Raw genomic sequence first — 27,999 nt, 5'->3', positions numbered from 1 at the left:
ATTAGTCCCTGTTCCTGACAAATCTCTCTATGCTGATATTGTTCTCCTGTCTATCTCCCTGTCTGGAGAATTAGTCCCTGTTCCTGACAAATCTCTCTATGCTGATATTGTTCTCCTGTCTATCTCCCTGTCTGGAGAATTAGTCCCTGTTCCTGACAAATCTCTCTATGCTGATATTGTTCTCCTGTCTATCTCCCTGTCTGGAGAATTAGTCCCTGCTCCTGACAAATCTCTCTATGCTGATATTGTTCTCCTGTCTATCTCCCTGTCTGGAGAATTAGTCCTTGTTCCTGAAATCTATCTCTGTTTCTGTCTCTCCCTCTATCCACTCATTTTCTAGATCAACAACAAGACCAATGTAGTCACCAGCCCCAAAGAGCCCCCTACACTGGTAGTCTGCCTGTCTCTGCACGCCTGCCTGCTTGTCTGTCAGCTTGTCTGTCTCTGTCATCCTTCATGCGTGGGCTGCTTACTCTAACAATGTCTCTCCTTGTTTTGCTGCCAGTGATGCCTCTTAATATTGCATTTTTGTTTACTGTATAAGCACATGTTATTTGTATCATACACGGGCATTTCCTTATACTGTGGTTAGACATTTCAGTTGGTATGTGCACTTGAACTTTGTGTATATTTGTTTGGGGTGGCCTCTAGTTTGGCATTGCATGTTTCTGTGTGTGTGTGAAGAACTGTACAGCCTGGGCCTGCTGTTTTTACTGTTAATCCACTGAAGCTTTCCCCAAGTTACCAGGGAAACCAACGAGACATGCTGGTTGGGCGTGCATCCTAAAATAGACTACACACACACACTCTCACTCTCACTCTCACTCTCACTCTCACACTCTCTCTCTCTCACACTCTCTCTCTCGCTCTCTCTCTCTCTCTCTCTCTCTCTCTCTCTCTCTCTCGCTCTCTCGCTCTCTCGCTCTCTCGCTCTCTCGCTCTCTCGCTCTCTCGCTCTCTCGCTCTCTCGCTCTCGCGCTCTCTCGCTCTCTCTCTCGCTCTCTCTCTCGCTCTCTCTCTCGCTCTCTCTCGCGCTCTCTCGCTCTCTCTCAGTGAAAGACATCCTAAGGCAGATTGTTCTGATAGTGCCACCCGTGTCACCACACATGAGCTTCAACATGGCTGTGCGATGGCATTCCTTATGACAGGCAGCCCACCCGTTGGCTCACAGATTTACCCAGGTTTAATCTAGGCATGTTATACAGGTCAGGTCAGCCAAGAGGCCTGTACTGTATATATCCAGTCCAAAGCACCAGTATAAGGTCACCATTCAGGAATACAGACAAAATATTGCAATAGCTTTGTTTTTTTCATACAATTCCATATCTAATAACCATGGGGCTATCTAATAGCATACCCACAAGCCTGGGTACATGTACGTACATACCCCCCCCCCCCCCAATAAAACATTTTAGATCAATTATATAAAAAATGCCCCCCTCTTGACGGCAGAGATACTTTTAAAGTTTTACATTCTACACATTTTGCCATGGTGCGGAGAGAAATGTTTTCAGTTTTTTATATTATAGCTGAGTGAGACTGACTAACTAAATCAATGGGCGGCCCTGGCTGGTAATTCAACCATGATTACTAAGTTTAGATAGCTGGCTGCTAGGCTATCTTACAATCTAAAACATGTTAGCTGACATGGGCTAATTGAGGGACTATTAGTGACTGACATGTCAAGAGAGAAACTCATTTTGAAATTGCACCATGTGTATTCTACTATTCTAACTTTAACAGTAAATTGAGACCTAACTGAGTTACAGAGAGAGAGAGAGATAATATATATATATATTTATTTTATTTTTATCCGAGGGTCTTCAAAAGGGGGACCGTTTACCCATCCCTGTTCTAGAGTGATGTGGTTATGTATTCTTAGATGTGAGAAATGGGGCCTGCCATAGCCAGATTAATGTCCACTCACTGTGCAGTACGTACACACAACTGGCCTGGAGTAAGGACTGAAGGTGAACTGCATGCCTTGGCTAATACACACCTCAAACCTTTTCCTGTAGTTTATATCCAGGAAGGGCCTGGTGACTAACATGCTGCTACTGCTGTACACCTCCCGTCCTGTCTTGGCTGTTGCTTGGTTGTTTCTTCTGTCTTAGGGCACCAAGTTGACTACTCAACGATACTTATCCCATGGGAATTGATCATCAGGGCAACTGTTTACCACATTAAGTTCCTGTCTATTGATCCCCTTTCTTCTTCACACTCTTCTTCCTCCTCCTCCTCTTCCTCTCCATGAATCAGGAGCCTCAAACCACTGTTCTCCACAACCCAACTGATGGAAACAAGGTAGTGATTAAGTAGGACTGTCGTTTTTGCGAGTAGAGTTTTTTGCTAATATTGTGCTGTAGTTAGCAGTGATAAGCTTTCTAGTTAGTGTTATTTACTAGACTTTGTTGGTATGCATGGTGCCTTAATGTATGCCCTAGACCCCCCCCCCCCCCCTCCATAATACTCAACTGGCGGACCGCAGTCTGGATCCAGACCCAGAACGGGGTCAATACGGACCACCCGTCCCGTCTACAAAAGAAAATGAAAAATCCCCCATCTGACAGTACATCACTTATCCTGTGCTCACGCTGAATCCAGTCTCTACAACTGGCAGGTGTTCATTGTTGCTCTCTGTTTGTTCTTGTCCAACAGGAGTCCAGCGAGAGTGCTAACACCACCATGGAAGATGAGGACGTGAAAGGTAGGAGCACACAAACGACTAGAAAAATAAACAAACCGCTCTGTCCCCAGCGCCGCTCTGTCCCTAGCATGAAGGGCTAGCCACCTGTATTAGGCTAGTAGCACTGTGTTAGCTCTCTGCTCAAGTGAAAGGTAATATGTTATTATCACAGCACTGAGGTGTTGGTTTAGCACAGGGGCAGGCAACCCTGTTCCTGGTGTGCCTGCGTACCCCTGACTTAGCATGTAGTGTAACTCATGATTCTTCAGCGTTAGGGCTCCATGTATTGCATGTTGTTATCCTACTGATTTTGCATGAATATGTTGGCTGTTAAAATTCCAATTTTTCTTTGTACCATTCAAACATTTTCTTGCATGTGAATTCATCAGATATGTTTTTATTTATCCAGGCATCCATTCATTTGGCTTTTTCATTTAAATTAATTCACTTGGTCTTCTGATCTCATTCCTTAGACACGCACTGCCATCCTCCAAACATGGAATGTTACGTCTATCCACATTACCACGTGGAATGTTACGTCTATCCACATTACCACGTGGAATGTTACGTCTATCCACATTACCACGTGGAATGTTACGTCTATCCACATTACTACATGGAATGTAGTTTACAATTTGAATCAGGTGTGCTAGCTGTACGATATTTAAAATACATGGAACGGCTGGGGAACCCCGAGGAGAGGTTTGAGAGCAGGCGGAGTCTACCATGGTGTGGACAGAACGGTCTTTTAGGGAGCTGAATCAGGCTCTGCTATCACGCATGATTTCCCATCTCGCTGCTGCTCTGATGGTCCGCTGAGCCAGAACAGTGTGTGTGTGTGTGTCTCCACTCTACCATTACAGATAGTAATTTGTTCACCTCCCACTTCAAATGGAAGGTTTTACCTCATAATGCCATCATACCTCTGGGAAGTGTTACAAGACCCTAATCACCAGAAGGAATCTTCCCCTTCTAGACCTTAAAAGGCCCCTTTGAAAATCTGAGAGAGTAGGATGACATTTGGTCAGGCAATCTCATGAGCTACCTGCTTTGAACAATCCCTTTGTCACAAAAACCCATTTGAGAGCACCAGAATGTCCTAGGACTCCTATCTACTGTGCTACGGCGGTATTGTGTGGAAAGTAAATGAAGGTTTCCTAGCATTTCAGTGTCGCTTTGTGTCCACTTTTGCAATCCCTGATGGATGATTACTGCCGGGTCATGGCTGTATGTAACGGTCGCACTACTAAACGTGTGTAGGTGTTTCTAACGTTTATGTGCAGCTAGAGGCTCGTCAATTTCATATTCCACTTTTTCTTTTGGCAGCTCCTTTGTTTGAAAGATGAAGGCATTTAATTTGCCAATTTTACACGGTAGTCGTTTTATCACGTTGTGTGTAGGAGTTGAAGACTGTAGGATGTGTTTTGAAAAAAAAATTTTGGACATCGTCTTGCCCTTTTTTTATGTTCCAAATAATCAAAACCATGTTTTTGGCCACAACTCATTGTGAAGCAGCAACCCAACACACAGGACCCTATGAGTCCCCAAGTGTCACTCGCCCAGTGACGCCATTTAAAAAAAAAAAATTTATTTAACCAGGTAGGCCAGTTGAGAACAAGTTCTCATTTACAACTGCAACCTGGCCAAGATAAAGCAAAGCTGTGCGACACAAACAACACAGTCAATAACACAATAGAACATACAGTCAATAACACAATAGAAAAACATATATGCAGTGTGTGTGCAAATGTAGTAAGATTAGGGAGGCAAGGCAATAGTGGTGAAATAATAACAATTTAGCAATTAACACTGGAGTGATAGATGTGCAGAAGATGAATGTTCCAGTAGAAATACTGGGATGCAAAGGAGCAAAAAATAAATAACAATAAGGGGAAGAGGTAGTTGGGTGGACTATTTACAGATGGGCTGTGTACAGGTGCAATGTAAGCTGCTCTGACAGCTGATGCTTAAAGTTAGTGAGGGAGATATGACTCCAGCTTCAGTGATTTTTGCAATTTGTTCCAGTCATTGGCAGCAGAGAACTTGAAGGAAAGGTGGCCAAAGAGGAGTTGGTTTTGGGCTGACCAGTGAAATATACCTGCTGGAGCATGTGCTACGAGTGGGTGCTGCTATGGTGACTAGTGAGCTGAGATAAGGCTGGGCTTTACCTAGCAAAGACTTATAGATGACCTGGAGCCAGTGGGTTTGGTGATGAATATGTAATGAGTGCCAGCCAACGAGCGCATACAGGTCACAGTGGTGGGTAGTATATGGGGCTTTGGTGACAAAACGGATGGCACTGTGATAGACTACATCCAATTTTCTGAGTAGAGTGTTGGAGGCGATTTTGTAAATAACTTCGCCGAAGTCAAGGATCGGTAGGATAGTCAGTTTTACGAGGGTATGTTTGGCAGCATGAGTGAAGGCTTTGTTGCGAAATAGGAAGCCGATTCTAGATTTAATTTTGGATTGGAGATGCTTAATGTGAGTCTGGAAGGAGAGTTTACCGTCTAACCAGACACTTAGAATATGTGGACAACTACAAACACCTAAGTCAGAACCGTCCAGAGTAGTGATGCTAGACGGGCGGGCGGATGAGGGCAGTGATCGGTTGAAGAGCATGCATTTAGTTTTACAAGCATTTAAGAGCAGTTGGAGGCCACGGAAGGAGTGTTGTATGGCATACGTCTGGAGGTTTGATAACAGTGTCCAAAGAAGGGCCAGAAGTATACAGAATGGTGTCGTCTGCGTAGAGGTGGATCAGAGAATCACCAGCAGCAAGAGCAACATCATCAAAAGAGTCGGCCCAAGAATTGAACCCTGTGGCACCCCCATAGACTGCCAGAGGTCCAGACAACAGGCCCTCCTATTTGACACATTGAACTCTATCTGAGAAGTAGTTGGCAAACCAGGCGAGGCAATCATTTGAGAAACCAAGACTGTTGAGTCTGCTGATAAGAATGCAGTGATTGGCAGAGTCGAAAGCCTTGGCCAGGTTGATGAAGACAGCTGCACAGTATTGTCTTTTATCGATGGCGGTTATGATATCGTTTAGGACCTTGAGTGTGGCTGAGATGCACCCATGACCAGCTCGGGAACCAGATTGTATAGCAGAGAAGGTACGGTGGGATTCTAAATGGTCGGTGATCTGTTTATCTTGGCTTTCGAAGTCCTTAGAAAGGCAGGGCAGGATGGATATAGGTCTGTAACAGTTTGGGTCCCTTTGAAGAGGGGGAGGACAGCGGCAGCTTTGCAATCTTTAGGGATCTTAGGCGATACGAAAGAGGTTGAACAGGCTAGTAATGGGGGTTGCAACAACTGTGGCGGATAATTTTAGAAAGAGAGGATTGTCTAGATTGAGAGGATTGTCTAGCCCGGCTGATTTGTAGGGGTCCAGATTTTGCAGCTCTTTCAAAACATCAGCTATCTGGATTTGGGTGAAGGAGAAATGGGGGAGGCTTGGGCAAGTTGCTGTGGGGATGCCGGGCTGTTGATCGGGGTAGCCAGGTGGCAAGCATTGACAGCCGTAGAAAAATGCTTATTGAAATTCTCGATTATCGTAGCTTTATCGGTGGTCACAGTGTTTCTTAGCCTCAGTGCAGTGGGCAGCTGGGAGGAGGTGCTCTTATTCTCCATGGACTTTAGTGTTTGTGCTACAGGATGCAAATTTCTGTTTGAAAAAGCTAGCCTTTGCTTTGCTAACTGCCTGTGTAAATTGGTTCCTAACTTCCCTGAAAAGTTGCGGGGGCTATCCGGTGCTAATGCATGACGACACAGGATGTTTTTGTGCTGGTCAAGTCAGGAGTGAACCACGGGCTTTATTTGTTCTTAGTTAAAAAAAAAAATCTAAATCCATCCACCTACCCAACTATTCATCCATCTGCCCACCCATCCACCCACCTACCTCTCATACCATTGTCCCTCGTCACCCCTCCCCCTCTATCCTAGTCTCCTGTCCCTCCTCCCCAAGTTCCCCCTCTCTTCTGGCGGGGGCACTCAGGCTCATACTACTACTCCTCCTCATCTTCCTCTTCATCCTCCTGCTGGTGTTCTCCCAGTGTTTGGCCCAGTAGGGATGAGTTGTGCCACTATGTTCTGAGGGCCCTGCTCACCTGCTACCTGCTCCTCCTCCTTTGTGGTCACCCACACTCATGGGCCCCAGCCTCTGCACCCCCTTGGGCCCCTGCCTAGCCTGGGCCCCAGCGACATGCAGTGTAAGTTCACCCAGAGCAGAGTGAGCGGAGAGGGCAGAACCGTTTCCCACTGCCCTCTAGGCCTCACTATCCCTGAACCTCCCTTCATATCGTCTTGACCGCTATCAGATATGCATCATTGGAAGTCCACATTTGTTTAGGATATGACTTTTAGGATCATTTGGTGCACCTGGTGAGTGGCTATAAATGCAAATAGTTCCCTCATTGTACCTGGCACTCATTACCAAAGACTAAACAAAGGCATACAAACCTCTGTGTTTGTCATGGAACCCTGTGAGAGAAAGCTATTGAAAAGTAGCCCTTGTCTTACTGAGGTTGCAATCTGTACGTTGGCCTGGTATTACAGTACACTCTGCTTCAGCACCGGTCTGCCATACACGCGTCCACTATGTGTGTACTGTGCTGCCCTCTGGAGGTCATGATCTAACCAGGACTGAGTTTCTCACCACTGTCTCCTCATAAGTCTTTGTCAATGCATACAGTAATACATTAGCAATGTATTACACCTAAATTGGGCTTAGGAAGTATTACTGCTGTGTTTGATGCATACGGGGAGGGTGAGAGAGAATGTCGTCAGCTCCAGGGTTGACCGTGAACATTCTAAATGAGATTGAGTATACTTTAAGGACTAGTTTGGATCGAGGTTGTTCTTTGCACAGACAGCACTGACGACTTCCAGGAACGGGATGGTTTCGTTGACCGTTAATGTCTCTACATTGACAGCACATTTGCACAAGTGGATTGCGTTTGGTGGAGAAGTGCTGAGTGAGCTGGCCTATTCAGAAACTCTCCTTCGCAGTGTGTGCGCAGCTCAGTATACAGCAACTCATAGGAGGTAACATGTTAAAGAGTAATGCTGGCACCTAAAGGAATAGAAATGGCAAACATAAGACAATGTTGTGTGTGTGTGTGTGTGTGTTCAGTCTCAAGTGCCGTTGATCTACTTCTGTTTAGATAATAATCAACAGCGATAAACAGCTTTGTTTTCCCGTCGTGTGCTGTTTTGTGTTATCAGGAGGACAGATTACGCCTTCCACTTACAGGGGAGGGGCATTGTTGCTTCATAGCAAACAGACTGCTAGAGAGCAAGGTCTGTCAGTGATCTGTTGGTGAGTTTGTACATGTTGGACTGTGCGACAGCAAAATGTCAAAGAACTCGTTGAGTAAACTGACCTTATTTTCAGATGTATCAGACTAGCTGCTAGGATAGTAGCCAATCACTGATGGCTAATGTAAGACATAGCTGGAGTGTTGTTGGTCTTTCACTCGGTCAATATCTGTAAACGAGCATTTTGCTGCCACTGGTGAACAATCTTCTGAGAACTGAGGGAAAATGTTTCTTATTTGCATCTTTTATGTTCTGTCAGTCACGTCGATTGAAAGTGTCAGAGGGGACCAAGTTGTTGAAGGTAAAGAGTTGAGGAAATGGCATTTGATCTTTTTCTCCTTTTTGGGACTAAGTTTTGATGCATGTTTTCTATGGGTCAGTCTCACTACCATTCCATTTGTCATCTACCTCAAATTCATGTTGTTGAGCACAGTAAGAGATTTGCTAAACCAAAAAACCTTTGTTTTTCTTTACATTCATTGTCTCTTAGCTTGCCTACGTAATTTGCGAGGTAATGAAATCATGTCTGTGTTATGTGGTAATGATGGTGAAACACACTTATTTTCCCGTGTGTGTGTGTGTGTGTGGGGAAGTGGTGAACCTGTGGTTTATTAATTGTCTTGCAAAGATAACCGTTGACCGTTTAAGAACCAAACAAGAGCAAACAGAACAAAACGGGGAGGGACCTACCTGAATTTGTCCAGTAGTTTTCATTGCAAAACATTTTTAGTTTAAACTGTTTCTGTTGCAAAACATTTTGAAACAGAATCGCCGTAATGAATACACCCCTTTGCCCCTGGACCTCTTGGCTGTGTTTTGGGCTGCATTGCTACCACTACTTGGGTTTATGTAAATCTCTCAACATCTCTATAGAGACTCACTAGATGACTCAACACATAAGGGGTGTCTTACTCTAATCACCCATGGCTGTGGGACAGTTTTAGGCAACTTGTGAAAATGTCCCCAAAAATTCTGTCTCTTGCTCACCTTCAGCTCGTAAGCAGGAGATCATCAAAGTGACTGAGCAGCTGATTGAGGCCATCAACAATGGAGACTTTGAAGCCTACACGTTAGTGATTTGGAATTTTTAACATTACACCGTTCAAAAAAACATATGCAATCTGATCTTCATTGTGTTCCCCATTTTCTCCCACAGGAAGATCTGTGATCCCGGCCTGACATCCTTTGAACCAGAGGCCTTGGGAAACCTAGTGGAGGGAACTGACTTCCACAAGTTCTACTTTGAGAACGGTACCTGCATCCCATTATGCACTCGTAGCATTAAAGATCAACACATAGCCAGATGAAGACCAATGGCTGTAGAGGTATTAATTACCTTGATTGTGTACTGATTTGATCCATTTCCCCTCCATCTCCCCTCTCTCATCCAGCTCTGTCCAGGAGCAAGCAAGGGCCCGTCCACACCATCCTGCTCAACCCCCACGTGCACCTGATCGGCGAGGATGCGGCGTGCATTGCCTACATCCGCCTCACCCAGTACATGGACGCCAGCAGCATGCCGCGCACCATGCAGTCAGAGGAGACACGCATCTGGCAGCGCCGTGACGCCAAGTGGCAGAACATCCACTTCCACCGCTCCGGCTCACCCACTGTGCCCGCCAAGTAAGGTGACTAGAGGTGCTCTCTCAGTGCTGTCTTGGTTAGTTGAATTCATTGTGAAGCTGGATTGGTTCTTCGTTGAACCTCATATCCCTACCTGGCTAAGAACGATGTACTTACAGTCCCTGTCCTGTAGCTGTCCAGCATCTGTATCTGTCCTGTATCGGCTCCATCTGCACTAGGGGCTACCGTATGTAGTATTGTCTGCACTATGTAGCTACTAGCCTGCTACTTTATATAGTGTGGTCTGCTCTATGTACAGTTGAAGTCGGAAGTTTATATACACCTTGGCCAAATACATTTAAACTCAGTTTTTCACAATTCCTGACATTTAATCCTAGTTAGGATCACCACTTTATTTTAAGAATGTGAAATGTCAGAATAATAGTAGAGTGATTTATTTCAGCTTTTATTTCTTTCATCACATTCCCAGTGGGTCAGACGTTTACACACACTCAATTAGTATTTGGTAGCATTGCCTTTAAATTGTTTAACATGGGTCAATTCTTTCATTCTTTCATCACATTCGGGTAGCCTTCCACAAGCTTCCCACAATATGTTGGGTGAATTTTGGCCCATTCCTCCTGACAGAGCTGGGGTAACTGAGTCAAGTTTGTAGGCCTCCTTGCTCGCACACGATTTTTCAGTTCTGCCCACAAATTTTCTATGAGATTGAGGTCAGAGCTTTGTTATGGCCACTCCAATACCTTGACTTTGTTCTCCTTAAGCCATTTTGCCACAACTTTGGAAGTATGCGTGTCCATTTGGAAGACCCATTTGCGACCAAGCTTTAACTTTCTGATGTCTTGAGATGTTGCTTCAATATATCTACATAATTTTCCTCACTCATGATGCCATCTATTTTGTGAAGTGCAACAGTCCCCCCTGCAGCAAAGCACCCCCACAACATGGTGCTGCCATCCCGTGCTTCACGGTTGGGAAGGTGTTCTTCGGCTTGCAAGCCTCCCCTTTTTTCTTCCAAACACAACGATAGTCATTATGGCCAAACAGTTCTAGTTTTGTTTCATCAGACGAGGATATTTCACTAAAATTATGATCTTTGGCCCAATGTGCAGTTGCAAACCATAGTCTGGCTTTTTTATGGCTGTTTTGGAGCAGTGGCTTCTTCCTTGCTGATCGGCCTTTCAAGCTATGTGGATATAAATACTTTTGTACCCGTTTCCTCCAGCATCTTCACAAGGTCCTTTGCTGCTGTTCTGGGATTGATTTTCACTTTTCGCACCAACATACGTTTGTCTCTAGGAGACAGAACGCGTCTCCTTCTTGAGAGGTATGACAGCTGCATGGTCCCATGGTGTTTATACTTGCATACTATTGTTTGTACGATGAACATGGTACCTTCAGGCATTTGGAAATTGCTCCCAAGGATGAACCAGACTTGTGGAGGTCTTGGCTGATTTCTTTTGATTTTCCCATGATGTCAAGCAAAGAGGCACTTAGTTTGAAGGTAGGCCTTGAAATACATCCACAGGTACACCTCCAATTGACTCAATGTCAATTAGCCTATCAGAAGCTTCTAAAGCCATGACATCATTTTCTGGCATTTTCCAAGCTGTTTAAAGGCACAGTCAACTTAGTGTAACCATTACTTATTGTATCCAACTTAGTGTAACCTCTGACCCACTGGAATTGTGATTAAGTGAAATTATCTGTCTGTAAACAATTTTTTGAAAAATTACTTGTAATGCACGAAGTAGATGCCCTAACCAACTTTCAAAAATATAGTTTGTTTACAAGAAATTTGTGGAGTGATTTAAAAACTAGTTTTAATGACTCCAACCTAAGTGTATGTAAACTTCCAACTTCAACTGTAGCTACTAGCCTGCTACTTTATGTAGTGTGGTCTCCACTATGTAGCTACTAGCCTGCTACTTTATGTAGTATGGTCTGCACTATGTAGCTACTAGGTGCTACTGTATGTAGTGTGGCCTCCGATATGTAGCTACTAGGTCCTACTGTATGTAGTGTGGTCTCCACTATGTAGCTACTAGGTCCTACTGTATGTAGTGTGGTCTGACTGGCTTCCTCTTTAGCCCTGATCATGTCTAGCTAGTCAAGGTTTGTGACTGTAGCTTAGCCCATCTTAGCTACAGTCCTTTAAAAGATGCAGCGTATTGCAGACGTTATTTAAGTGCCAACCACTGGTACAATTAATGCTAGTTAGTGCTAGTTTGACCACCAGAGGGCATCTTTGAGAAGCATTTGATAGCCTTCAATATTGGCTGTACTGGAGCATTTAAACGTTTTTTTGTAAGAACATAGTATATGGGACTGATTTTAATTAATGTTGCTTAATTAATTTGATGTCATAGTGTTTCTATTCCAAGAAAAACGGAAATCCCTCAGGGTTTCCATTAGGATGGAATGGAAACTATGGCGCTGTACAACGTGATGGTCGGTAGTACTGTACCCGGGATATTTAGCAAAATAATCCCTGTGTCGTGCGGGCACGCGGGAGCCCGGGGTTCAATTCTCCGATGGGGAGGAAGGAGTAGGTTGTCCTTTGTTAAATTAACATTTCTACACCCTAATTGTATAATTGTAGTCTAACCAATACCCAAACGGAGATTCAGTCCAAATAAAAATCTCATTGATTTATCAAGACCAGTCCCCATGCTTGTCTCAGAGCAGCATGAAACTAAAATAGTTGTAGGCTATTGCTTCAAATTCTATTGCTTCTAACTTAAATATGCTCTTTAAATAAATAAGACCTATACCACTTTTAACAGCACATTACTCAATACTAGTGAGACTCATGTCGCCTACGGTAGGCCTTCAGTATATTGAAAAATATGATGTGACTCTCTGCCAATAGTTACATATCAAATCAAAGTTTATTTGTCACGTGTGCCGAATACAACAGGTGTAGACCTTACAGTGAAATGCTTACTTACAGGCTCTAACCAATAGCGCAAAAAAGGTATTAGGTGAACAATAAGTAAGTAAAGAAATAAAACAACAGTAAAAAGACAGGCTATAAAAGTAGCGAGGCTACATACAGACACCGGCTAGTCAGGCTGATTGAGGTAGTATGTACATGTAGATATGGTTAAAGTGACTATGCATATATGATGAACAGAGAGTAGCAGTAGTGTAAATGAGGGGTTGGTGGGTGGCAGTACACAATGCAAATAGCCCGGTTAGCCAATGTGCGGGAGCACTGGTTGGTCGGCCCAATAGAGGTAGTATGTACATGAATGTATAGTTAAAGTGATTATGCATATATGATAAACAGAGAGTAGCAGCAGCGTAAAAAGAGGGGTTGTTTGGGGGGGGGGAACACAATGAAAATGATCCGGGTAGCCATTTGATTACCTGTTCAGGAGTCTTTTTGTCCTAGACTTGGCACTCGGGTACCGCTTGCCATGCGGTAGTAGAGAGAACAGTCTATGACTGGGGTTGCTGGGGTCTTTGACAATTTTTAGGGTCTTCCTCTGACACCGCCTGGTGTAGAGGTCCTGGATGGCAGGCAGCTTAGCCCCAATGATGTACTGGGCCGTACGCACTACCCTCTGTGCCTTGCGGTCAGAGTCCGAGCAATTGCCGTACCAGGCAGTGACACAACCAGTCAGGATGCTCTCGATGTTGCAGCTGTAGAACCTTTTGAGGATCTCAGGAACCATGGCAAATCTTTTTAGATTCCTGAGGGGGAATAGGCTTTGTCATGCCCTCTTCACGACTGTCTAGGTGTGTTTGGACCATTCTAGTTTTTTGATGATGTGGATACCAAGGAACTTGAATCTCTCAACCTGCTCCACTACAGCCCCGTCAATGAGAATGGGGGCGTGCTCGGTCCTCCATTTCCTGTAGTCCACAATCATCTCCTTAGTCTTGGTTACATTGAGGGATAGGTTGTTATTCTGGCACCACCCGGCCAGGTCCTTGACCTCCTCCCTATAGGCTGTCTCATCATTGTCGGTGATCAGGCTTATCACTGTTGTGCCGTTTGCAAATTTAATGATGCTGTTGGAGTCGTGCCTGGCCATGCAGTCGTGGGTGAACAGGGAGTACAGGAGGGACTGAGCACGCACCCCTGGGGAGCTCCAGGTTTGAGGATCAGCGTGGCAGATGTGTTGCTACCTACCCTCACCACCTGGGGGCGGCCCGTCAGGAAGTCCAGGATCCAGTTGCAGAGGGAGGTGTTTCGTCCCAGGATCCTTAGCTTAATGATGAGCTTTGAGGGTACTATGATGTTGAACACTGAGCTGTAGTCGATGAATAGCATTCTCACATAAGTGTTCCTATTGTCCTGGTGGGAAAGGGCAGTGTGGAGTGCAATAGAGATTGCATAATCTGTGGATCTGTTTGGGTGGTATGCAAATTGGAGTGGGTCTAGGGTTTCTGAGTTAATGGTGTTGATGTGAGCCATTACCAACCTTTCAAAGCACTCCATGGCTACGGGTCTGTAGTCATTTTAGGCAGGTTGCCTTTGTTCTTGGGCACAGGGACTATAGAGGATTGGAGGATATTTCTGTAATTCATTGATTTTTATTCCCATAGTAATTCGTTATGGATCCATAACTGAATTGGCATCGGCATTTTGAAAGAGTATTTTTATCATTATTTTATTAGCAAAAGCATAAAGATGCCATTTATTAGTTACCTGGTTTTAGTTTCAACCTGCAGACTGGCACTAAGAACAGAACAGCAGGAACGTTTCCCTAGTCAGGGCCATTATTAGTGCACTGCCCCTTAGTGTTGCTCTGTGCTACCCATTGTGGCAGGGTGGGGGTCCACCCCCTCCGCCTTCCTTCTTCCTCCTCCCTTCCCCATGGGCTAGGTCGGTCTTCTGTGCGTGGCTCTGCGGCCCATCCTGTGCCCCTTGCCCTCGTGCATTGAACCTTGCGTGCTTTCAGTGGATACAGCTGGAGAACTGCATTGGGAGCCATGACCAATATATATTGTCCTCCTATTAACAGGGTTAATAATATATCTGTGAGAATATCCAACTGGCTTTAATAATAATAATAATAATAATAATCGCTTTGTTTAAAAAAATTTAATTTTTTTTTTGGGAGATTTAGTTTTCAAATAACGTAAAATGAGTGAGGAAAAAGTTGAGTCCGGCGCAGGTATTGAACCAACATCTGTAGCAACACAGACCTTTGTGCCACTCAACGTGACCGGTCGGGAGTGGCCTAAAGTACTACAGTAAGAACAAAATAATAAGTGTAACAACCGTTTTAGAAAGTAATACTGAAGTCGTGCATCAGTTTCTATTTATGTTAGACACAGTAGGACCCAAAAGCATAATCCGTGTTCTAACTCCCCCTTGTGGTGGTCTGGAGCAATGAAGTGGTGATGCAGGGTACTGTACTAAACCACAAATGACCTCTTAAGTCCCGCAGCATAATTGCAACATTTTTAGTGGAGTAAGCACTGTAGCTTAGCCCACCTAACCTGCTTTATCCGGGAGCTGTGTAGCTAGATTGGTCTGCTTTGTTTACGCTTTGGTCTTTCTCTAGCCTCAAACACACATTTTGACAATACAACCCAAGTTACTAATTCCAAAATGATCTTTGTATTGCAGTTGAGATGACGCCCTATCCTGCAGCTGTTGCTGATCTATGGACCCCGCCTACCAAGTGTCTGTCACATCCTCATCCAATCTCGGCCCAACTCTGCCATCTCAGAGTGTTGTTTACATATCGTCGATGCTGAACTGAAGATTCTTCTTGCAAAAGATGAAAAGGAAATACACAACAATCTTGACGATATAATTTTGTATTTTATCATTTGAGTGAACATTTTGTTTTATCACCTTCTGTCTCATCGCAGGACATTTATAACTAAACATTTTTTGTTTTTTATTCTGAAACAATGATTTCCTCTTTTTGAACATGTTTATGTTTGAATGCCATGGGAAAATGTTCAATCTTCAATATTATCAGTGTCAGGAACATGCGGTGAACCAACACCAAACTCATTAAGGTATTCATCTCATCTGAATATTACACATCAATCCCAACAACTGAACTGATATAGGTTTAGCCTTAAACCAACATTGCAGTCTGTCAATCCTTCTTTAAATGTCAGTCTTTGTGCAGAAAAATCTAAGAACATAAGTGAACGACAAACATGAGCTTGCTTTTATTTTGGTGATGTATAGACTTGTGATTGATGTGAATCGCTATATCTTTGCTTAAACTCTGGAATATTAAACTGTTTAAATATGAGCTTAGTTTGCAATCTTTTAACAATTCAAGTTGTTCTCAACTGGCTCAATATTAAGTATGATTACTGGGAATTTTTATTGACCGTTTATGTTAAGGGCAAAATGGTATCCTATGTTTTATAATATGCGTTTGTGTCTACATCATCGTAATGTGACCGAATTCTCAATGATTGATCTATAGTTTACATTCTTTCTTTCACTTGTATCACTCAAAGCCATTGTATGACATATGGAACACTGTCTAAAAGTCTAATCATGATATTTTCATAAGGATGATTATAATTATGTGAATTTTATTGGTTCTATATTTTTGGGGGGAACTATTGACCTTTTCATGTATAGCGAATGGTTCTGTTTCTTTAGTGTAGCATCTCCTCTCTCCCCAACCCTGTGTCCATGCATAAGAACCTATGGAAGACAAAATAGCCTTTTACCACTGACACCTGGGTGTTAGTTACTCTACTTGACAAGTTGCAACACACAACGTTTTATACTGAGAAGGGAGACGGTCATATGGGATCACATTGTTCTGGTTAGTTTTTCCTAGTTGGTAGATATTTTCATAAATTGGTGTTGCTGATGGAAATGTAAGGGAGTTAGATATGCAGTAAAATTGAATCAGGGTCAACCTAGAATTTTGGGATTAAAGGCACTGTGTAGGTTTGCCATTAGGATGTCCACTGTGGTGTTAAGAACCATTACTTCCCCCATTTATTCCTACAGGAATGGTGAGACAACATTTTTTTTAAAGTTACGTTGAACTGTACTATGGGACAAAGTGTATATTGTTGCCATGATGAGAAAGGACTGATAGATGTTTAAGAAATATCAAATAAAATGTGATTTCTGCCAAATCTCTTATTTCCATGTCACTTTGCCCATAGCTTCAAGTTTGTGAGGTGTTCACTGTAATAAACAAATAAAAATACATTAAAAAAAAGTTGACATTTGACTTCTAATGGCTGTAGTCCTTCAAAGCATGGTTAGTAAAAATGACAACCACACCACACATTTGACACATGTACAATTTAATATTCTGCCACATACACTGCAGCTGCTATGCCATGTTAGCCATTCAGACTTTCCCCTCCTTTATTATTAACTAATACATGCCCTCATAGATATTTATATACGTGTAATATTGTTATCACCATGGAAACAAGATGCGGATTCATCAAATCAAATGCAAGTTTTTGACATTTTTTTGGGTTTCTTTGATTTTGATCACACAAAGTAAATTGGCAAAGTGATGAACCGTAATATTAGATAGATTACATAGATAAAGTCTGTACCACAGATAACACCCAACGATGCTTTTAGCCAGCCAGCCCAAGATTACAGTACATCCATGTCAGTTCTGGTTTCTGCATTTGTTTCGGTCATGGTTTCTAGAGCGTTTCAGAATTCATGTGAAGCCTTGCGTACAATGGCAACTTATCGGTTGACGAGTTTTAATTGAAATTCCCTTTCCCATCTTCAACTTGCACTCACACAAAACACACTCATGTCTCCGCACACTGGAGGAGGAGAGGAGCATGGCTGGACATCAATAAATACGTAGAAACAAAATGAAACAGAAGACAGCTCCGTGTTTACTCCACCCCCATGTATACCAGTTGAAATGAATAGGCCTTGCAAGTCTGTGGGGGCCAAAATCACAATGATATTGCTTGGATGGTAATTAACAGTAGAGCTTGTTCTGAGGGCAGAACATTTAGGCAAGGAATGAGGGGGAAACAAAAGATGACTGGGATTTGAACTAGGCGCCTTCTGGTATTGCAACCTATGTCTTACACCCTCTGCCACTCAGGCACACACCATCAGCTGGACGTTTTGGTCTTTTGAATCTAACCAGTCAAACGAAATGACGAACAGTTTACTTTCTAAGGTAATGTGGACTCCTGAGTGGCACAGTGGTCTAAGGCAGTGCTAGCTGTGTCGCTAGAGATTCTGGGTTCGAGTCCAGGCTCTGTCACAGCTCACCACGACTGGGAGACCCATGTGGTGGCACACAATTGGCCCAGCATAGTCTGGGTAAGAAGAGGGTTTGGCTGGCAGGGATGTCTTTGTGCACTAGTGACTCGTGTGGTGGGCCAGATGCAGTGCATGCTGACATGGTTGCCAGGTGTACAGTGTTTCCTATGACACACTGGTTAACCAATCATATAGCTCAAGCTCCATTCCCTTGGCCTTCCAACCAATCTGCCCTCAGAACAAGATTGTGGAAACATACCATTGAGCAAGAAATAATGCATGTCAAAGGGCCAATGATAAAGGATCTTCCATCTCCACGCTACCAACACACGCAAACACGAAGCAGACCGAAAATAATCTGTCAGAAACTCAAGATGATGTGCCGATCTTATCACCATTTATTGGTTACCATAAAACCAACAGAAAAAAATCTAATCAACAACAGCAAATTAAACAGAACAACTACAGCACACTGGTCTCTCTCTGTCCTATACTTGCTTGTACAAATCTTAACAGGCTTAAAGAAAGACTCAATGAAATGATGTTGCCACGAGCAGCACCGCAGATAGTGAGATGAAAGACTTTGCTCTCACATAGTCACACCCAGTAGGTGCACAGGTTTGCTTCAGGCTGTTCACAGAGTGGAAGCCGCAGGACCAAAACAGCAGAGAAGTTGAGCCTCACGCTTCAACGCTCTTAGTTGTTGTGGAAATTGACCCACTATGTTTACTTTCTGCATCCTCGTCATATGGCTGAGTCTACCTTTAATCAAAGTCATTGATAGATGGGTGAGATGGCACGCACAAGTGACTCATGGTAGGGAAGGAGGGGCGACGTACCTAGTGTTATGACCTGTAGGTGTAGTAATGGGAGGGAAGGAGGGGCGACGTACCTAGTGTTATGACCTGTAGGTGTAGTAATGGGAGGGAAGGAGGGGCGACGTACCTAGTGTTATGACCTGTAGGTGTAGTAATGGGAGGGAAGGAGGGGCGACGTACCTAGTGTTATGACCTGTAGGTGTAGTAATGGGAGGGAAGGAGGGGCTACGTACCTGGTGTTATGACCTGTAGGTGTAGTAATGGTAGGGAAGGAGGGGCGACGTACCTAGTGTTATGACCTGTAGGTGTAGTAATGGGAGGGAAGGAGGGGCGACGTACCTAGTGTTATGACCTGTAGGTGTAGTAATGGGAGGGAAGGAGGGGCGACGTACCTAGTGTTATGACCTGTAGGTGTAGTAATGGGAGGGAAGGAGGGGCTACGTACCTGGTGTTATGACCTGTAGGTGTAGTAATGGGAGGGAAGGAGGGGCGACGTACCTAGTGTTATGACCTGTAGGTGTAGTAATGGGAGGGAAGGAGGGGCGACGTACCTAGTGTTATGACCTGTAGGTGTAGTAATGGGAGGGAAGGAGGGGCGACGTACCTAGTGTTATGACCTGTAGGTGTAGTAATGGGAGGGAAGGAGGGGCGACGTACCTGGTGTTATGACCTGTAGGTGTAGTAATGGTAGGGAAGGAGGGGCGACGTACCTAGTGTTATGACCTGTAGGTGTAGTAATGGGAGGGAAGGAGGGGCTACGTACCTGGTGTTATGACCTGTAGGTGTAGTAATGGGAGGGAAGGAGGGGCGACGTACCTAGTGTTATGACCTGTAGGTGTAGTAATGGGAGGGAAGGAGGGGCGACGTACCTAGTGTTATGACCTGTAGGTGTAGTAATGGGAGGGAAGGAGGGGCTACGTACCTAGTGTTATGACCTGTAGGTGTAGTAATGGGAGGGAAGGAGGGGCGACGTACCTGGTGTTATGACCTGTAGGTGTAGTAATGGGAGGGAAGGAGGGGCGACGTACCTAGTGTTATGACCTGTAGGTGTAGTAATGGGAGGGAAGGAGGGGCGACGTACCTAGTGTTATGACCTGTAGGTGTAGTAATGGGAGGGAAGGAGGGGCTACGTACCTAGTGTTATGACCTGTAGGTGTAGTAATGGGAGGGAAGGAGGGGCTACGTACCTGGTGTTATGACCTGTAGGTGTAGTAATGGAAGATAAAAGAGCGTACATGAAGGACAAGAAAAGAGAACATTCTGGATAATTTCTTTCGAAAACGGCAGGTCGCAATGTCAGTGAGGATACTATGAAATAACACACAAACACACTCACGTACATACGTGCACACGCACACGCACACACACACCCACATAGGTGGCAGCAGTCTGAAGCACTGCTCAGAAGGAAGTTTGACTACACAACACCCATAAAACAGAAACAGACAGAGAAAAACAGGGAGATGGGGACAGTACCTGGGGCAGTACCTGGGGCTGGGGCAGAACGTGTGTTCACAAAGCTCATGTAAAACAAACAACACCACATCATTACACACGTAACCACCTTGAGCCAACTTTGTAAACTGAACTGTAGTGGAGGGTTATTTGGGGATGATTTGCTTTAGTAAAATGGGGGTTCAGATCAAAGCGTATTTGCGCTTATCTGATTCAAAAGTCCTTGATGAAAGACTATGGCATTCACTCCTTTAAAACAGTATCTCTCCAAAACTGTTTATGACAACGGACTCCTATGTAACAATCTCTTGATAGTCGGATGAAAAGGGTCAAGACCCTTCACCCTTGACCACAGAACAGATTGGTACACGTACGTGTACAGCAGGTACCGTGGGACAAATGTAACAAATGCTTTTGAATTGCTGTTTGTTTTGTCTTCTCTATTTACAAATGTTTACAATCGTTCCTTCAGAAAGAGGCCTCTGCATGAGGCCAACGTGCGAGGTGCACCCTCTTCAGACATTTCCTGTAGCTGTTTTCATTCGGTGCATTTTTTTTGTGTTGCTCTTTTTTATTGTACCACAGCAGCCAAAAACTACAAGAACCAAACAAAAGGATAACAGACAAAAAAATATATTCTAAGTCACCCGACGAGAAAGGGGGTGCCATCTTTGGTCACAAAATGAGCAAAAAAAAAAACTGGAAACAAGTCAAAAGCAAAAAAATTAAATAATAAACTGTTTCATTATTTGCCACAAAAGGGAAAAACAAAAATTGAAACCAAAACGTAATCCAGTGTCTTTAGCAGGGGAAGTCTGGCTGGTAAAGGTTAAGGGTCGTTAGGGGTCATCGAGGGGTCAGAGTTGTGGTAGAGAATAGCTTACAAGACTTCATGGGTTTTTTTGTGGATAGGAGGCTTATGTAGCATGGGGGACGAGGCCAAAAGGGAAGACACACAACTCAGCCAGCAAATCAAAAAAGCCCATCACTTCTTCTTTCTCCTCTCCTCCTCTTTCTCCTTCTCTCCTCCCTCCTCCTCCTTGGCGCAATAGCGTTGGAGCAGCAAGTGCAGGTGTTGCTGAAGGGCATCGGGTTGCAGGGTCTCTGGGGTGTCGTCCAGCCGCTCCAGGTGCACATGCTTACCCTGGGCATCCATCACCACAGTCCTCTTTTGGGTACGAGACTTACGCATCTGGGTTCTGGAGATGGGACAGAGAAAAGACAAGGGAGGGAGGGAGATAAGGAGATGGGAGAAAGAGAGAAAGAGGGAGGGAGGGGGAGAGAGAGCGAGAGATGGAAGAGAGAGTTTATTAGACTTGGTTAACCAATAATTCCAAAAGAACCTGAACGTTTTGTCAAAGCTTCATTGGCTTTCGACTGAAACTAACTAACTTTGGTCACTGGTCATAGTGACCCAAACCATTCGAGCTAATCCATCCATGTCTCAAAAAAATCCATGCAGGTTAGCCTTCTCTCTACCATCACCAACAGCAACCGTATGAGTCATCTTAAACACGCCCTTCGATGGGTAACTTACTTTGCACATGCCCAGGTCCGAATCTTAGCATTTTATCTAAGCATGTAAACTAAATGTTAAGACAGAGGTATTTACATCTTGCTTTCAGATAAATCACTCAAAAAACTAACAGGAGTGTACAAACATGGACACCTTGGGTCAATTAATGAACACTCCCATGCTGTTCTCAAACCTTTTGACAACAGAACCGTCCTCCTTCACAACCTCTTTTTCTACTAAATGGGGAAGTTGAATTTTCCCAAAGCCTCCAGCAAAACCTAATGCCTGGATGTGACAGAACAAGGAAAAGAACATATCAAACACCAAAACCCCTGTGTCTGTTCTTAGAGTTGAGTTAAGTCTTCAATAAGGTTTTACCAGGTCATACAGTAACAAACATGTCAGTCAAGAACCATTTCAATGGCATGCTATACAGCTCTAATCATTCAGCTTTATGTTCCAGGCATAGTATCCCTTACAACACTTGATCCAGCTCAACTTGCTCTGCTCAAGCCACTGAGGTAGAAAATACCTTCCTGGCTTTATATCACAACTGGTCTCCCTCAACCTACTGACCTTCTCAAAGTCCTGTTTGGCCGAGGGGAGGTCTGCGGCCAGCGAGGGGTCACCTGTCTGCTTCTCCATCCTCTCGCCCCTCACCACCGTCGTCTTGACCACCTTGCTGACCTTTCGACCCTGCGCCTGCTCTGACTCGATCTCTGAGGCCGTGGTGGCCCCCAGGGCAAGGGGCTCCGAGAAGGTCAACTGGAGAGGTCAAACATAGGGTTCTAAGCTAACTGATTTATACTGCATTCGGAAAGTATTCAGACCCGTTGACATTTTCCACATTTTGTTACATTAAAGCCTTATTTTAAAATGGTTTAAATATTTTTTTTCCTCATCAAGCTACACGCAATAACCCATAATGACAAAGCAAAAACAGTTTTTAGACATTTTTACAAAAAAAACTAACAGAAATATCACATTTACATAAGTATTCAGACCCTTTACTCAGTACTTTGTTGAAGCACTTTTGGCAGCAATTACAGTCTCGAGTCTTCTTGGGTATGATGCTACAAGCTTGGCACACTTGTATTTGTGTGTCATAGTCTGAAGTTTCTCCCATTATTCTCAGCAGATCCTCTCAAGCTCAGTCAGGTTGGATGGGGAGTATTGCTGTACAGCTATTTTCAGGTCTCACCAGACATATTTGATCGGGTTCAAGTCCAGGTTCTGGGACATTCAGAGACTTGTCCGAAAGCCACTCCTGCGTTGTCTTGGCTGTGTGCTTAGGGTCGTTGTCCTTGTCCTGTTGGACAGGAACCTTTGACCCAGTCTGAGGTCCTAAGCTCTTTGGAGCAGGTTTTCATCAAGGATCTCTGTACTTTGCTCCGTTCATCTTTCCCTCGATCCCGACTATTCTCCCAGTTCCTGATGCTGAAATACATCCCCACAGCATGATGCTGCCTCCACCAAGCTTCACGGTAGGGACGGTGCCAGGTTTCCTCCAGACATGATGCTTCGCATTCAGGTCAAAGAGTTGGTTTCATCAGACCAGAGAATCTTGTTTCTCATGGTCAGAGTCCTTTAGGTGCCCCTTGACAAATTCCAAGCGGACTGTCATGTGTCTTTTACTGAGGAGTGGCTTCCGTCTGGCCTGATTGATGGAGTGCTGCAGAGATGGTTGTCCTTCTGGAAGGTTCTCCCATCTCCACAGAGGAACTTCAGAGCTCTGTCAGAGTGACAGTTTCTCAGTTTGGCTAGGAGGCCAGCTCTAGGAAGAGTATTGGTGGTTCCACACTTCTTCCATTTAAAAATGATGGAGGCCACTGCGTTCTTGGGGAGCTTCAATGCTTCCGAAATGTTTTGGTACCTTTCCCACAATCCTGTTTCGGAGCTCTACATTCAATTCCTTTGACCTCATAGCTTGGTTTTTGCTCTGACATGCACTGTCAACTGTGGGACCTTATATAGACTGGTGTGTGCCTTTCCAAAACATGTCCAATCAATTGAATTTACCACAGGTGGACTCCAATCAAGTTGTAGAAACATCTTAAGGATGATCAATGGAAACAGGATGCACCTGAGCTCAATATCGAGTCTCATAGCAAAGGGTCTGAATACGTATGTAAATAAGGTATTTCTGTTTTATTTTTTAATAACTTAGAAAAAAAATGTAAAACCGTTTTCATTTTGTCATTATGGGGTATTGTGTGTAGATTGATGAGAATTTTTAAAATATTTAATCCATTTTAGAATAAGGCTGTATCGTAACAAAATGTGAAAAAAGTTCAAATCCTTATTCCTCATTATTTATTTTTTTATGGATTTGTTATTCAATGTGTTCTATGGGCTACAGTAGTAAAGGCCAAATGTAATAATTTATCAAATCATTTTTTATATATTTTTTTGATACCTAAAGGGGTCCTAGAATTCCAAATCAACTAGCTAAATGATCTATGGTGTGGCCATCTTATAACTATTCTATATGTTAGCTTAGTCGAACACAAAACTATTTGACATAAACAGTTGCATTCATGAGTTTCCTTGACAAATGTCGATAAAGAAAATAAGGTCAGCCAAAGCAAAAACCTGATCAAAATGACTTATATGAAGAACAGAAATGGTTTGCTCAGTGGGAAATTAATATCCAACTAGTCAGTGACAACTGTGTGGAGTTTGTGACAGCAACTAAGTGAGCTTATACAGCATTATAGACACTGCTGTATGTCCTGGGATTTCCTCTGATCTTTTATGTAGAAGAACCCTTTACCTTCTAACAACGCTTGTGAGTATCATAGAGCTCAAAACATTCTGACTCTACAGATGTTTTGTAAAAATTACCCGGCCCCGGGCCCCTTCTGGATCCGGCCTTACCTCACAAACTCCGCTATAGCTCAGCCCCCGTTACACACATACTAATGGTTGGTACCAATGCGCTGCCACGCCCACTGCCACGCCCACTGCCTAAGCCCCATTTTGATCCAGAAAAACCCCCTGGGTCCATGAAGCTGTGCATTTTGATCCAGAAAAACCCCCTGGGTCCATGAAGCTGTGCATTTTGATCCAGAAAAAAACCCTGGGTCCATGAAGCTGTGCATTTTGATCCAGAAAAACCCCCTGGGTCCATGAAGCTGTGCATTTTGATCCAGAAAAAAACCCTGGGTCCGTGAAGCTGTGCATTTTGATCCAGAAAAAAACCCTGGGTCCATGAAGCTGTGCATTTTGATCCAGAAAAAAACCCTGGGTCCGTGAAGCTGTGCATTTTGATCCAGAAAAAAACCCTGGGTCCGTGAAGCTGTGCAATTTGCAGGTCCTCTTGTGGCATGCTCCCAGTTTAGCACAGATGCTGCCAAGTTAACCTATCACTCAGCTCCTTAATTGGCCAGGTGACCTGTAGCACAGGGGGTTATGGGAGGTGTAGTGTTCTAGCTGACAGATATCTACAGCATCTAGTATACTGCATAAGTATATTGCCATTGAAATGGTTCTTGCATGTAATACTCAATAGTTTTCAGAAACACTGGAATATTGACCCCAAAGAAAGACTATAGACACTTGGCATTTGCAATGCCAGAGACGTGGGTTCGATTCCCATGGGGGTCCAGTACTAGGGCTGTAGCGTTGACTGTATTACCTCCACACCGGCAGTCATGAAGGCAGTCAAATTCCACGTGACTGTTTAGTCACGGTAATTAGGCTTCTCCAAGCTCTGATGCTGCTGCTGGTCATTAGTAGCCTAACACACTTGCTAACTGCCTGGTACTCAGCACTCTATTGTCCCTCTAATCACTCTGACATCAATGAAAATCGATTCAAACACTTCATGAGAGCTCATGTTGTGCAACATTTCTATAGGCTATGCATTTGCACGAGAAATCAGAATGATGGCCTCTACTGAAAAGAGAGGGATCAGCTTTCTATTGGCTAGGCCTACTATATTTATTTCTCAACTTTCCTAATATTAAATCACATTGCTTATATTTACAACAGGGGTATAGCCTACCTGGCAGGCATGAAAATAAACCATGGGGAAAAGCGTCCTCCATTCGCAATTTAAGTGCATAGATGACATGTATTTTTCCCTGATGCCCCTGTTTCGATACAGGTGCATGATAATGGTCCATTCTAAACCAATCTAAATGATATATTAATGTAACAGTATAATTTTTAGACCGTCCCCTCGCCCATACCCGGGCGCGAACTAGGGACCTTCTGCACACATCAACAGTCACCCTCGAAGCATCGTTACCCATCGCTCCACAAAAGCCGCAGCCCTTGCAGAGCAAGGGGAACTACTACTTCAAGGTCTCAGAGCAAGTGACGTCACTGATTGAAACGCTATTTAGCGCCCACGCTAACTAAGCTAGCCGTTTCACATCCGTTACACTCACCCCCCTTTTGACCTTCCTCCTTTTTTCCGCAGCAACCAGTAATCCGGGTCAACAGCATCAATGTAACAGTACAAGTTTTAAACCGTTCCCTCGCCCATACCCGGGCGCGAACCAGGGACTCTCTGCACACATCAACAGTCACCCTCGAAGCATCGTTACCCATCGCTCCACAAAAGCCGCAGCCCTTGCAGAGCAAGGGGAACTACTACTTCAAGGTCTCAGAGCAAGTGACGTCACTGATTGAGAGGCTATTTAGCGCCCACGCTAACTAAGCTAGCCGTTTCACATCCGTTACACTCACCCCCCTTTTGACCTTCCTCCTTTTTCCGCAGCAACTAGTAATCCGGGTCAACAGCATCAATGTCCTTCTTTTTTTCCGCAGCAACTAGTAATCCGGGTCAACAGCATCAATGTAACAGTATAATTTTTAGACCGTCCCCTCGCCCATACCCGGGCGCGAACTAGGGACCTTCTGCACACATCAACAGTCACCCTCGAAGCATCGTTACCCATCGCTCCACAAAAGCCGCGGCCCTTGCAGAGCAAGGGGAACTACTACTTCAAGGTCTCAGAGCAAGTGACGTCACTGATTGAAACGCTATTTAGCGCCCACGCTAACTAAGCTAGCCGTTTCACATCCGTTACATTAACACTTGTGAATGATGCCGAGCAAAATAAACAATGCCTTTTTTCACGACTTAATCATAGTCGCTCACCTCATGTAGCCTAGCCCATAGGCCTATATGTTTTAATAAGGTTAGTATCACACGTCATGTAGCCTAGCCTATAGGCCTATATGTTTTAATAAGGTTAGTATCACACCTCATGTAGCCTAGCCCATAGGCATGTATGTTTTAATAAGGTTAGTATCACACCTCATGTAGTCTAGTCCATAGGCCTATATGTTTTAATAAGGTCAGTATCACACCTCATGTAGCCTAGCCTATAGGCCTATATGTTTTAATAAGGTTAGTATCACACCTCATGTAGCCTAGCCCATAGGCATGTATGTTTTAATAAGGTTAGTATCACACCTCATGTAGCCTAGCCCATAGGCCTGTATGTTTTAATAAGGTTAGTATCACATCTCATGTAGCCTAGCCCATAGGCCTATATGTTTTAATAAGGTTAGTATCACACCTCATGTAGCCTAGCCCATAGGCCTATATGTTTTAATAAGGTTAGTATCACACCTCATGTAGCCTAGCCCATAGGCCTATGTGTTTTAATAAGGTTAGTATCACACCTCATGTAGCCTAGCCCATAGGCCTATATGTTTTAATAAGGTTAGTATCACACCTCATGTAGCCTAGCCCATAGTCCTATATGTTTTAATAAGGTTAGTATCACACCTCATGTAGCCTAGCCCATAGGCCTGTATGTTTTAATAAGGTTAGTATCACACCTCATGTAGCCTAGCCCATAGGCATGTATGTTTTAATAAGGTTAGTATCACACCTCATGTAGCCTAGCCCATAGGCCTGTATGTTTTAATAAGGTTAGTATCACACCTCATGTAGCCTAGCCCATAGGCCTATATGTTTTAATAAGGTTAGTATCACACCTCATGTAGCCTAGCCCATAGGCCTATATGTTTTAATAAGGTTAGTATCACACCTCATGTAGCCTAGCCCATAGGCCTATGTGTTTTAATAAGGTTAGTATCACACCTCATGTAGCCTAGCCCATAGGCCTATATGTTTTAATAAGGTTAGTATCACACCTCATGTAGCCTAGCCCATAGTCCTATATGTTTTAATAAGGTTAGTATCACACCTCATGTAGCCTAGCCCATAGGCCTGTATGTTTTAATAAGGTTAGTATCACACCTCATGTAGCCTAGCCCATAGGCCTATATGTTTTAATAAGGTTAGTATCACACCTCATGTAGCCTAGCCCATAGGCCTATATGTTTTAATAAGGTTAGTATCACACCTCATGTAGCCTAGCCCATAGTCCTATATGTTTTAATAAGGTTAGTATCACACCTCATGTAGCCTAGCCCATAGGCCTATATG

At 43.9% G+C, this 27,999-nt stretch overlaps 2 protein-coding genes across 25 annotated transcripts in view; one reads left to right on the top strand and one right to left on the bottom strand.

Annotated features, from left to right (window-relative positions):
• The window catches only part of LOC110500890 (calcium/calmodulin-dependent protein kinase type II delta 1 chain), a 93,697-nt gene extending 77,017 nt beyond the window's left edge, over nucleotides 1-16,680 (top strand). For 5 of the 15 annotated variants that reach the window (XM_036958200.1, XM_036958197.1, XM_036958195.1 and 2 more), the window contains 7 exons: nucleotides 341-391; nucleotides 2,260-2,304; nucleotides 2,659-2,707; nucleotides 9,002-9,077; nucleotides 9,165-9,259; nucleotides 9,400-9,636; nucleotides 15,180-16,027. In XM_036958200.1, coding sequence (XP_036814095.1) covers nucleotides 341-391; nucleotides 2,260-2,304; nucleotides 2,659-2,707; nucleotides 9,002-9,077; nucleotides 9,165-9,259; nucleotides 9,400-9,635 — 552 coding nt within the window. In that variant the 3' untranslated portion in view covers nucleotide 9,636; nucleotides 15,180-16,027. Of the gene's footprint in view, nucleotides 1-340; nucleotides 392-2,259; nucleotides 2,305-2,658; nucleotides 2,708-9,001; nucleotides 9,078-9,164; nucleotides 9,260-9,399; nucleotides 9,647-15,179 lie in introns of all 15 variants that reach the window. The other 10 variants (XM_036958204.1, XM_036958202.1, XM_036958203.1 and 7 more) reach the window with 5 other exon arrangements.
• A 155-nt stretch (nucleotides 16,681-16,835) lies between these two features.
• Nucleotides 16,836-27,999, bottom strand: part of LOC110500727 (ankyrin 2b, neuronal) — a 155,324-nt gene continuing 144,160 nt past the window's right edge. For all 10 annotated transcript variants that reach the window (XM_036958185.1, XM_036958193.1, XM_036958191.1 and 7 more), the window contains 3 exons: nucleotides 22,164-22,352; nucleotides 21,781-21,872; nucleotides 16,836-21,270 (listed from right to left, as the gene is read on the bottom strand). In XM_036958185.1, the coding sequence (XP_036814080.1) occupies nucleotides 21,057-21,270; nucleotides 21,781-21,872; nucleotides 22,164-22,352 (495 nt within the window). In that variant the 3' untranslated portion in view covers nucleotides 16,836-21,056. The remainder of the gene's footprint in view (nucleotides 21,271-21,780; nucleotides 21,873-22,163; nucleotides 22,353-27,999) is intronic.

Source organism: Oncorhynchus mykiss, chromosome 21, assembly GCF_013265735.2.
Source record: "Oncorhynchus mykiss isolate Arlee chromosome 21, USDA_OmykA_1.1, whole genome shotgun sequence".
Lineage (NCBI taxonomy): Eukaryota > Metazoa > Chordata > Actinopteri > Salmoniformes > Salmonidae > Oncorhynchus > Oncorhynchus mykiss.
The sequence above is the reverse complement of the archived record's forward strand: the minus strand, read 5'-3'. Positions and strand labels throughout refer to the sequence as shown.